At 38.7% G+C, this 12,672-nt stretch overlaps 1 protein-coding gene across 3 annotated transcripts in view; it reads left to right on the forward strand.

Annotated features, from left to right (window-relative positions):
* THSD7A (thrombospondin type 1 domain containing 7A) overlaps positions 1 to 12,672 on the forward strand; it is a 299,368-nt gene that overhangs the window by 227,649 nt on the left and 59,047 nt on the right. For all 3 annotated transcript variants that reach the window (XR_006740961.1, XM_045578315.1, XM_036429312.2), the window contains exon 11: positions 785 to 888. Coding sequence is in view for 2 of the 3 variants with exons in the window: in XM_045578315.1 (XP_045434271.1) it covers positions 785 to 888 (104 nt within the window). In the remaining variant the exon portion in view is untranslated. The remainder of the gene's footprint in view (positions 1 to 784; positions 889 to 12,672) is intronic.

Raw genomic sequence — 12,672 nt, forward strand, 5'->3', positions numbered from 1 at the left:
GCAGATCTGCCATCTTCATTTATCTGTATTTAGTTCTAACAAATAATAATAATAATTTTGAAAAATAGAATAATTGCATGTTTAGACGGTGAACACTCACATCAATCCAGGGGTCCTCAAACTTTTTAAAGTGGGGGCCAGATCACGGTCCCTCAGAGAGCTGGAGGGCCGGACTATATGAACTACTAATTCCTACTGTAACACCTCGGCTGCGCTCACTGCCCAAAAACCCTGGCGGACCGGATCAGACTCCTCTGCGGGCCGCATGTGGCCCGCGGGCCGTAGTTTGAAGACGCCTGAATTAGACCAAATGTATTTATTTGGCGGATTTGTTTCTGTAAAGTGCATTATAATTGCAGTCTCTGAATTGTTGCTACAACACTAACCAAAAGAACACCATAGAAAAGGCTCACACCATGAATGCAGTTTTATAATATAACCTGAATATAAAATAAACACACCTCTGCTAAACAGAATGCACCACTCTGGTACCATCTGGCACATCCGCTGGCAGTTCCAATCATTAAGAAAGCTAAATGCTTTCTATAGAGTTTATTCTTATAAAACTTGGCCATGTTGAACTGTGTCTCCACTACCATAGAAAGTACTGCTCTGTTTAATGCTGCCTTTTTATAATATACCTTGGAGACTTACATTACAGATAGATAGGGCTGAGCATCATCAAATAAATTCCTCCTTGCAGTCATGCTTCCATGTCGCCATGTCCCTGATTGGCCTGGCATTTTTGCTTCTTCTTCATGAGGTTTCTTGTCCTTTCTTGTAGGTGGAAGACGCACAAATGGCGCAGGTGCCAGCTGGTCCCTTGGAGTGTGCAGCAGGACAGCCCCGGAGCACAGGAGGGCTGTGGCCCCGGACGACAAGCCAGAGGTGGGAGGCCTCGTTCCACAGCTGATTTGCTTTTCATTTATCCAACATCTCTAACCTACCCACAAGTTTGATGAGTTTGTCATTTGGTGCCATGCTTGGCCAATGGAGCAGAGCAGGCATGCATCTGCTTACTACTCATTCTACATAGCACAGAAACGTGTCTTTTTAAATTGTGCCCTTTATTCTTTGGCCTTAGCCTATAATTCCTCTGCTTGAATTTTTCCCTTGCTGATGTCTAGAAGACAATCAGATGAAGCTTTTGAGAGGGTTATGCCACAGATTGTACACTGCAGCTTGATGTTTGTTGTGGTGGTTTGTTTGGGGACGGTGGTCTTCCATAATACTTTTGCTTGTCACCTTCACAATAAGGTCCTTTGTATCCTTGCCCATCTGCATGCAATGTAATATAATTGGTTAAGCTTCCCAGAAATTCCCAGCAATGACATCCCTAACATTGCCAGGGCAATCTCCAATTTTGTTCATAATGCAGTACAGATATTTAAAAGGCAGGTTTATGTACTTCAACCTGCCATTTGTGGACAGCAGTCTGGCTGCACTGCTAGATCACGTGGAATCCTGAAGAAATGAGTGATGGAAATGTTTCCAACTTGCCAATGTTATTTACTGGGTATTATGAATAATACGGACATTCAAAGCTTTGGACTTGTTATTTATGCATGTAACTCCTACATACTTAAAATGTAGTTGAATATGCAATTGAAAACATTGATACCACCTCTCTTTCATTCATAAAGACATATTTTGATCCCTCATTCGTTGTTATATATTTGATGATGCAAAAGTCCAAACATACAGAATAGAATTCCAGCCTTTGCTGCTGTGATCTGGAGCCCATTTTCTTTGCAGTAAGAAGATTGCTTCCCTAATTTAGAAAAAACGAAAAACAAACAAAACAAAAAAACCCTGCTACTTCTTTATAAAAGTCTTCTATTTATATAACCATCATTTTAGAAGTCTTTATTTGAAATATAAAATTTAGTTTACAAATAAAATGACCAACTATGGACTTTTAGAAATTTATTTTATATGTTTACTTTTCATTATGTATCCTCCACCATCAGCTTTAACTAAAAAATAACCATCTCCTTTACAGTTATAGAGATTTAGGTATTTATTAATAGAATTGAAAGTCATTCTCATTTCAACTCATTCATTGAGAAATTGGGTGATATGAGGTTTTCTTGTCATGCCCTCCTAATTCCTCCTTGAATCAAGCACACATTTTTTTCTTGTTTATTTTTATTTTATTTTTTAATTTATTAATTAAAGTATCACATATTTGTCCTCATGCCCCCCTATTCCCATCCCAAACCCTCCCCCCCACACATGTTCCCACCCCCTTACTGTCTGTGACCACTGCTTAGGCTCATATGCATGCACATAAGTCCTTTGGTTGATCTCTCTTCCCTATCCCACCCTCCTCTACCTTCCCTCTGGGGTCCGACAATCTGATCCTGATCGATGCTGTTCTTGTTCATCAGTCTATACTGTTCATCATTTCCCTTAGATGAGTGAGCTCACATGATACTAGAAATACACTTATAAGAACCGAAAATGAGACAAGCAATAATGGTTATTCAAGCACACATTTGCATGTAATTTGGGCCCTACATAGAGTTTATAATGAAAACAGGTATGAGTTTGGGAATCAGGAAACACAATATTTAGTCCTTGTTCTTTCACTAATACACTGCAAGTCTTATTCATTACTTCACATATCTGGGTCTTCATCTATTTAAATGGAAAAAAAAGAAAGAAGAGAAGATTGGATGAAATGATCTTCTAGGATTATCCCAATATTCATATTTTGCAATCTATGCACAGTTAATATTCAGGGATCCAAGTGTGTGAATTGAGATTAGGTAAAACAGCCCATATATTTACAGTCTACCACTGGAGGAAATATGAGATATGGTGGCAGCAGCACAAGTGTGAAAACAGCTTCAGTTCCAGACTCTTTTACTCAACAACTGCAGAACCTTGTTCGTTTATTTCTTCCCTCTGAGGCTGAGAACATAATGCTCCTCAGATCACTTTGCACATGTCAAGTCTCCATTAAATGTTAAATCCTCCCCCCTTCTCGTTCATTATGGCCCCAGTGGATGTGCACCTGGGTCATAGCTGGCATGAAAGCAACGATATTAACATGGGTCTTTTGTAGCTTTGACATGAAGTCTGTATGAGAACTGCTCTGTCTGTGATTGGTAATCTTGTTATCTCCAAATCTGAAAATACCAGTTCATTCTTTATTTCAGGAGGCTGATTGCTTTGTAGTACCTAATATGGTGACCCACTCACATCCACTCACACATGAAAAGGAGTATTTGGCTTCCCCCATGCTTTTCTGATTGTTTCATTCTTGCTTTCCTCTTGCTGGTTCCTCTTCCTCTGTCTGCACTTAAACAATGACTTCTAATCTTGGAATACTTGTCAGATGACTTACTCTTATCTTGGCAACCTTTTCTATGCCCAGGCTATCTGAAAAGAAACATCATTTCTGCATATACTAAGAGCCCTCTTAAACTCCATATGAAGGTAATCTCTGTTGCTTGGGAAATTAACTATTTTTTTCTTAGAACCTATGTTCATACAGAAACATGAAATGGGGAAAATCAAGAGTGTAAAAATATATTTTGCTAATGAAATACTGGCAACATTTTCTTCTTTTGATGGTCATAGCTGTTTTTAGGATTCTGCATGATTCACCTACCACATTCTTGCTATTTTCACCTTTGTTTTTATCTGGTCAGACTTAAGAAGTGCCAACTTGTGCTAATTTTTAATGATTAAAGGAAGTGGGTAGTAAGGATTAGCATCAGTCAGGAAAGACTAGAGAGAAACTGCACCCTGTCCTCTCTGTACACCATATTACCTCATTCCAGTCCCTCATTCAACTCAGTGCATTCAGAAGACTGTGTAGCAAGAGCCATGAGTGTAGGGAAAGAATGAAGATGTTCAAGGCGGGGTGGGGGGGCTTACATTGGGTTAGGGAAGCGGTGTCACAGGTAGCATTATCCAACAGGTAGGAATTAAAGGCTGATCCATTGCAAAACCCATAATTTGAAGCTAAAGAGCTTAAGAAAGAACTAAATGGTAAGCTGAGACCGTAATATTAGAATTAGCAGAAAGGGGGTGGGGGATACAAAATAAGGTCAATTCTGTAAGCTAAGCATTTGAGGTATGAAAAATAAAAACATTAAATATGTTCTTAAAAAGTGGGTAATTGAAGCTCTGAAGACAAGCTGGAGCCCGGGGTGATTTTGTAGAAGGCTATAAATGTCAGGACCAGTATTTTAGGCTTTGTTCAGTAAGGAAGCACCTGATGAAAGCCGTGTTTTATCTGTCAGCGTGTAGGGAATAATTTAGGAGGATAAGACACATAGATCTGGATGCCAGCTAGTACACTATTGTAGCAATGCAAAAATGAAGCAATAGGGTCTCAGGAGCCACAGTGGTGGGAATGGGCAAAAAATAAATGGACTTTCAACATACAATAAAGTAATTTTAGGACTTAGTGGCAGGTGAGAGTGGCAGAAATATGAATAAGCAAGTCAAAGATTTGATTCTTAAACACCAATATTTTTAGTTTGAGAATAGTTACTACATATTGATGGAAATTCTTAGATCTGAAACTAGAGCTGATTTTAGAGAGTGTATTTTGTATACTGTGCATTAGAGGTGACAGCAGGGTGGCCAATTAAAAACATCCAGGTATGCATTTGAAATTTATCTATAGATATAGCTGAGGTCAGAAGATATAAATGTGGGTCAGATTTCCAGAAAGGGTTTTGCCAAAGCCATAGAAAAAGCTAAGGTCCCCCAGAAAAGTGATTATTGCATGTTACCATTAATAGATTTCTTTTCCTATAACCTGTTTGTATTTGTAGAGTGTTTAAGCATTTCTTTTTACCTAAAGAACTAAATGGTGTTAACTTTAAATTACTATTTCTTTGCTATGTCAGAAATAATACCCAATGAATTAACTTCTATGATTCTGAAGGTAGAAATTTTTATCCCATCAATTTTACCAGACCATTGGTCTAGACCAGTGATCCATAAACAATGGCCTGTGTACCAAACCAGCCCATAGTCTTTTTTAAAAATATATATATTTTTAAATTTTTAAAGAGAGGAAGGGAAAGGGATAACGAGCCAGAAACATTGATAAGAGAGAAATATCGACCAGCTGCCTCTTGTACACCCCCTACTGGGGATGTGCCCACAACCAGGGTACATGCTCTTGACCAGAATCGAACCCAGGACCCTTCAGTCTGCAGACCTACACTCTATACACTGAGCCAAACTGGTTAGGGCCTTAGCCAGCAGGACAGCAGAGCTGATCAGGCTCCCGTGGGTTTGAGCAGGAGCTGATCTGTGAGGCCAGCCAGGAGAGAGCGTACTGCCCACTCGGCTTCCATGCAGTGTCCCTGGGCAGCCCAGAGGCCCATGCTATGCCCTTGCCAGTGGTGTCCAGCCATGCTCACCACATTTCCGCGTGGGGACTCAGGCGCCATGACTCAGGCAGAGCAGGGTGCATGGGGGCCCGGGGCCCCAGGTGCTACCCAGAGTCCAGAAAGGTCACCTGGGACCTGCCCTTCCACATCAGACTCTTGCCCTTCAATTGCCAGCCATGCCTAGGGACCACACCCATGCATGAATTTTGTGCAACGGGCCTCTATTGTGTGTGTGTGTGTGTATACATATATATATATATATATATATATATATATATATATATATATACATATATATATATGTGTGTGTGTGTGTATACATATATATATATACATATATATGTGTGTGTATATATATATATATATATATATATATATATATATATATATATATTATTCTAGTGTTTATTACTTTGTGGCACATACCAAGAGTATGATACACAATTATAATAGATTAGATGCTGATATCTCTTATAAATAACTTCAAATTTGCTCTTGCTCAATCTCGGAGTAGTCTTCATGCTTCTTCTGACAAGTATACTTGCTATAAATAAGATAGAACCAGAGCAACAATCCTTAGGGTCAGCCCTGACTATCCTAATTTCCCAGCCTCCCTGTATCCTTGCCTGCCAAGGAGTGTCCATGATAATGTTGACTTGTCATTAGCATCTGACATCAGTCTCTTTATGTGGAAGCCAGCGTGATTCAGATGTATTCCCAAATCTAGACCACAAAAATCTTTAAAAAGCACACCTTCAGTCATATGCCTTACATGATGGGGACCCTTCTTCCCTAGTAACCCTTACCCTGTATCACTTATTAATAAGTTTATAAAAGGAGAGTCTACAAAGGGAAGAGTACGTTTTCATTCCCCACCAAAATTAGATCTAAATATATTGTTAAAATGCGAGATATAGGGATTTCACTACAATTTATGCTGTTATTTTTGTGTGTGAACAAAGATGCTTAAATCTTAAGGCTTCAGTTAAGTGGCTTCAGCTATACTGATGCCTAGGTTAGTACTCTGTAGCTTAAACTCTGGCTCACTTTATTCTTTTTAAATGCTTACATTTTAGAGGCATTACTGAGGTTATGCTCAGAATGTCTGGGCCAATTTATCTCAATAACTGAGATATTAATCTGTTAATTTTAGAGATGGTTATGCAATAGGAAGAAAAGGAACAGAAGTAGAAAAGGAACTAGGTAGAAAAGAAGAAATGAGCTGACCTTAAAGTATTTCCCTGCCACAATTTTTAAAATTTTATTTTGGCTGGCCAAAACCGGTTTGGCTCAGTGGATAGAGCGTCGGTCTCTGGACTGAAAAGTCCCGGGTTCCATTCCCGTCAAGGGCATATACCTCGGTTGCGGGCACATCCCCAGTAGCGGGTGTGCAGGAGGCGACTGGTCAGGTGCTTCTCTCTCATCGATGTTTCTAGCTCTCTATCCCTCTCCCAACCATCTCACTGATGCTTCTCTCTCATCGATGTTTCTAGCTCTCTATCCCTCTCCCTTCCACTCTATAAATAAATAAATAAGTAAATAAATAAATAAATAAATAAATAAAAATTCAATAAAATATATATTAAAAAAATAAAATTAAAAAAAAATTATTTTGGCTGGTGTATTTATTTGTTACCACCCAATAGTTTTTACATGCTTTATTTATATAAACTATTGTTTAAAACTTCTAATTTTTCTGTTTTTTAATTATTTCCTCTAATTTCCTAGGAACACTAGCTTCCTTGTTGATTCGGGGGTTTTATTTTTGTTTCTGTTGTTAGGAGGGCCCTGTCATAAAATGATTATTATCATTCCCTATTTTTTAAGTAGCTCATAAAATCAGCTTGACACCGTGATGTGTCTGTGATGGGCCCTCCATGTTCCATTTGTTCTTATGCCCTTAGTTAGCCTTCCCAGATCCCAGGGTGTGTGTATGTGAGTGGGGCGGGGGGATTCTCTGAGCTCTCCCCTGGGAGCTGATTATCATTTCCCAGTCCCTCCTTGCACAAGGACTTTCACATATATTATGAGCATCAGTGGGCCCGGGGATCATTGGTAACTGTTTAGGATCAATAAAAAAGAACGTGCATTTCTTTCCCCTTTCTGCCAGAATTACATTCACAACTTGTAATTAGGAAGTGTAATTTGGCAAACTTGTAATTAGGAAGTGTAATTTGGCAAACTTGCCCGGGAAAATCTCTTCCACAGAGAAAGACGAAGATCATTATATCCACCTAGCAAGCAATGGGAGTCCTCTTGCATTATTTATAAGTTCGGTCTTGTAAGCACAATTAGGTCTCGTGGTAACTAACTCCTGCTCACATTAAGCTGCTTCTTTTTCATTTCTACACAATGCAGTCTCACTGTTGCTGTTTTTTCATAACACCATAGGAAAAAATCACTCCCCTAATCACTCCATCAGCTGAGCATCGTCTGTCTCCAGTGCTACCCGAATGCTGTGGCTGTGGGATAAGCCATGTTAATGCTGCTCAATTTAATAAGTCAGGTCTCAGAGCTCCTTGAACTCTTTGTCACATATAATTCAGCAGCTTTGCCTGCGTGCGGGCAGTGATCTGATTCTGAACTTCGGTGAGCACATTCTGGTTCTTGCCATTTACTTCATTCTGATTATTTGAACAAAATGTCAACACGGTCTTACCTGCTGAAGGGTCATCCCATAGACCAACAGCACTTCTCCTTTTTATGCATCCTGAATAGTAAGAGAGTTTCATTCCCCTTCAAGAAAATGAAGATGAGCAGCTGCATTCTGAATTCTATTCCATTCACTTCACAGCTGCTCCGGTATCCTTCCATTTCCATTCTCAGATATGCATAACACTGATATCTGTGTCCTTTCTGCTCAAACCAATGTGATCTATTTCCTTTCATGTCAGGAACCTTTAGTGTTCTCCTCTTCAAAACAGAGCACAGAATTCGACTTAATATAAAAACATTCTGGAATCGACTCTGCTTATCCTACTTATTAATCTTTTTTAAATTTAAATTTATGGAACATTTCAATAATACATAAAAGTAAAGAGAATAATTTAATGGGTACTTGTAGTATTAGTCACTCACTCCCTCAGCCTCAAGTTTTTAACATGTTGCCATTCTTGGTCCTCTGCCACTCCTCACATACTTAAAAAAGATTTTGCTGGGATATTTTAAGGCAACTTCTATGTAAGAAACATGTCATCCATACATATGTAATTATTTTTTAAACATAACAGTATTATGATAGTATTAAAATTCACAATAATTCTTTAATATCATCTAACATTCAGATTACATTTTATTTCCCCCTGTTGTCTCAAAAAATGCCTTGTTTATAATTGACTAGAGGCTTGGTGCACAAAATGTATGCACTGGTAGGGTCCCTAGGCCTGGCCAGCCATCAGGGCCAATCAGGGCCTTCCGGCTGCCAGTCAGGGCCGTCCTTCATTCCGTGCCTCCCTCTAGTAGTCAGTGCACGTCATAGCAAGTGTTTGAACTCTGGGTCGATTGAACTCTGAGGGGATGATTTGCATATTAAACTTTTATTATATCAGATTTGATTAAATTAGGGTTCATGAAGTTCTCCCCATTGCATTTAATTGGAATATTTTTTAAGTCCCTTTGAAACTAACAATTCTGTCTCTTCTTTTCAGACTGTTTATTTGTTTAAAAATACTGGCTTTCTTACTTATTCTTCCAACATCTCCGCAGTGTTGATGGGCTGGCTAGATTCATGTGTAACTCACAAGTCAGTCACATGGATATCTTCCTGGCTTTCAGCCTGCCGGAAGCAGTCTGTCCCTGACACTTAAAAGGAGAGGTTGGGAGAGGTAGAAGAGGGTAAAAGGGGGATGAATGCTGATGGAAGGAGACTTGACTTGTAATAGTGAACACACAATACAATATACAGATGATGTATTGTGGAATTGTACACCTGAAACCTATATAATTTTATTAACCAATATCACCCCAATCAATTCAACTGAAAAACCTCTTATGCCTTAAGTACAAGTACAATAAAATCATCAATACATAAATGGATATAATCACCAGAGAGTTACATATGGGATTTTACTTTACAATAATCATTTTAATATTTGCTGACCTCACTAAGAAGGTTTTATGGTGAATTATTTGTAGGGTCACATGGTTTTTGGCCCATCTTCCTAAAAAAGATCTCAGCCCAGAGAAGAACTTGCAGCATAGTGATTATGCATGAGATGTAAATGCTCCACCTGTAAATACAGATACAGTTGTCTGAATGTATGCAGCATGCTGGTGTGCTAGGAAACCATGCCTTGTAAGATGCAGTTAAAAACATTCTGATTTTAGTGTCTTAGAAATTATTTTTTAAATTTATAAAGTTGAGAGACCAGATGATTTCCTTTCCATTTCTATTTTCCTGGCCCCCAGTAGCAGGAAACTCATTTCAGATTACATTCCTATGTTTGAGTTGTTGCATTTCCTCTACGCCAGAATAGAAACACGTTGAGATGTGTGATAAATTTTCAATATATTGTACAAATTCTTGTGCTTCTACTTGTTTGCATAACATGGCCTGAGTAATTCTCTCAAAGCACATTGTCTAAAATCTCTGATAAGGAGAGTGGAGTGCTGAGTGGGTTCTCAGAACAGATATGGGAATTATACATATTTTTTTTTCTTTCCAACTAGTCATAATATTAAAGATTTTATGTACTGCAAGTGTATAGAGAAAAGAACTTTAGATTTTTGTAAATAGTTTATATAGACCTACCCAAGATTAATTTATTTCTGGAATTATGGTAGTGATTTTATTTTGTTATTTTTTATTACTTGATGTGATGATAATTGGAACAGTTCTGAAATACAGTTGGTGAAAAAGAACTGTATTAGAGAGAGAACCTGAGTGGAGAACATAAGGCAACTTCATTTAGTTTCTCAGAAGATTTATAACCAGGTCTCTGTTTCAGAGAGCCCAATTGGATGAGTAGGTAAAAGTAGTCTTATTTCAAGGAACCCACATTTAGTCCTGTAATTTTCTTTTAGTCATAAACAGTGTGACCTGCTTCCAAGCCAAGAGTTCTGATATGGTCAAAGCTCTTATTTTCCAAATGTGTCATTCTTGGGATTCCTGCAGAGTAGAAAATCTAAAATCTAAAATATCTTCCTCTTTATCAATCCTTCCTCGTTAGCCTCCTTGGGGCAGCTCTGCTCACAAGCCACCAAAGCTTGCTAAGTTTGAAGTGTTTAAGCCGGAATCAACCCTGCTTCCACAGGTTTTGCAATAACTGCGAAAATCTTATTAGAATAATAAGCTCATTAGAATACCACATCACGGGACTCCTTCTACACCCACAGATGACTTTCTCCCAAGCTATGTGGATGCTCTTTTTGTATAGAGCCATTCTTTGTACAGATCCCTTGGAGCTCCAAGTTTAGAGCTTCCTTCGCTCATTCCCACATGCTCAGCCATTGTTTCCCTCCACTTGGCACCGTGCCAGGGTGATTGGGTGCCAGAGGACTTTTCATCTTAGCCACAAGTTTTGACCAAGTCCCTCCTTGTGCCTTCAGTGCTCAAGCCTAGTGGACCTTCAACTTGAATGTGCATAAGGCAATCTGAGCAGCTTGAGGAAAAAAAAAATCCATATTCCTTCACCCCACACACAGAATTCTAGTGCAGGAGCTTTGGAACGAATCCAGTATTCTCCACCTTTAAGAGCATTCCAGGCCTTTCTGATGCAAGTGGGAATATCTGACCTACTTGAGCAGTGGTCTCCATCCACGGTTACACATTTGAATCATTCAGGAAGTTTTAAAAAGATGCGAATGCCCAGGGCCCTGCCCTCCATCACTTAAGTCAGAATGTTTGAGTTAGGTAAAGGTGTGGACATTTCCCAAAGGCTATCCAGGTGATTGTAATCTGAAGTTTGATTTGAGACCCACTACCTCAGGTTGGTATGATCAACACAGATCACCAGACAGTTCTTCTCCCACGGGGTAAGTGTCTCTTTGGGACCATTAATGGTTTTTCCTGTCATATAAACCTTCATAAATTACTGTCTACTAGGCTTTTGTATCTTTAAAATTTAGGGAACCCTGTTCTTTTCATAAAATTGGCCCTTCCAGGGTTCTAAATACTAAATGAAGAGATACTTATAAGCTAAGAAATAGGTGAGAATCCATCTACATTTGCACAAGTATGAACTTTTTCTGTAGAAATTGCAATAACTTACAATAATTGTCCATCTACACAGATGAAGCCTTCCCTTGCTAGAATTGTTAGATCCTTACGCACACCCCATCACACAGTCCTGAACTACTCGGTGTTACGTTTACGTATACAGATTCCGAGAGTGTTGTATAACCAGAGGCCTTCTGTGCCCCCTTCACTGTAATTTGGGGTCAAAAATATCAGGCCTCTTTACCTTAGTTTCATAATGACAGAATCCTGAGCAGGCAGAGATCAGCAGACGTTTCAGCCTAGCCCATAAATCTGAGAGGCCCTGTAAATCAGCCGGACTAACACCATTTAAGCTAGTTCAGTAAAGACTTAACTTTAGGGCCAACGTATAAACGTTTCCTCTGCCTCCTCAGTAAGTGAATGAATTATTTTAAAACCAACAAGGAAAAAGGCAGAGGAAGTAAAGGTGTTTTAACCGTACTTGTTGTTGGTCTTTTTTTTATACTTCAAGCAGTTTTACATCTACATTTAAAAAGTAATGAAACTATGACATGGTTAATAGAAATCAGTAAGACAATATCTTGGGGAAATAACATATACAAATTAAAATTATTGATTTATCACACCATTTTTTAAGGGTCCAAATGTAGTTGTAGAAATATAAATTGTGGTATGATAGATCAAGGTTGCTGAAAGTTTTTATTTTATTTTTGAATTTTTGGTTGAGATTTATGTGTGCTAAGAGTGAGGGGAATGATATGGAATTTGACACTGCCCCTCTCATTAACCACTCCGAAGCCATCCCAACAAACTTCTAATGTAAAAAGTCAAAAAACAAAAATATGCAAATGCAGCTTCAGGACAAATTCCATAAGCATCCCCTTTCCACTCAACCCACCAACTCATTTGCTGCCACTAAGTCCCTTCTGTCTAGGAATCCTAGAGTGGCCAATGAGGTAAAAGCAATTATTAGAGGTGGGTGGTGTCTCCCAGCCCCTCTGTCAATAGCCTGTGTTCAGCATAAACTATTATCAGATCCCATATATTATTTATTTGCTCTGAAATAATTCATGCCTCAGTATACATCACATGTAACTTGAAAGTCTTCCTAGCATCTAATAAAAACCTAGCTGTGATTTTATTTTTTAAACT

This window comes from Pipistrellus kuhlii, unplaced genomic scaffold (assembly GCF_014108245.1).
Source record: "Pipistrellus kuhlii isolate mPipKuh1 unplaced genomic scaffold, mPipKuh1.p scaffold_m20_p_10, whole genome shotgun sequence".
Classification (NCBI taxonomy): Eukaryota; Metazoa; Chordata; class Mammalia; order Chiroptera; family Vespertilionidae; genus Pipistrellus; species Pipistrellus kuhlii.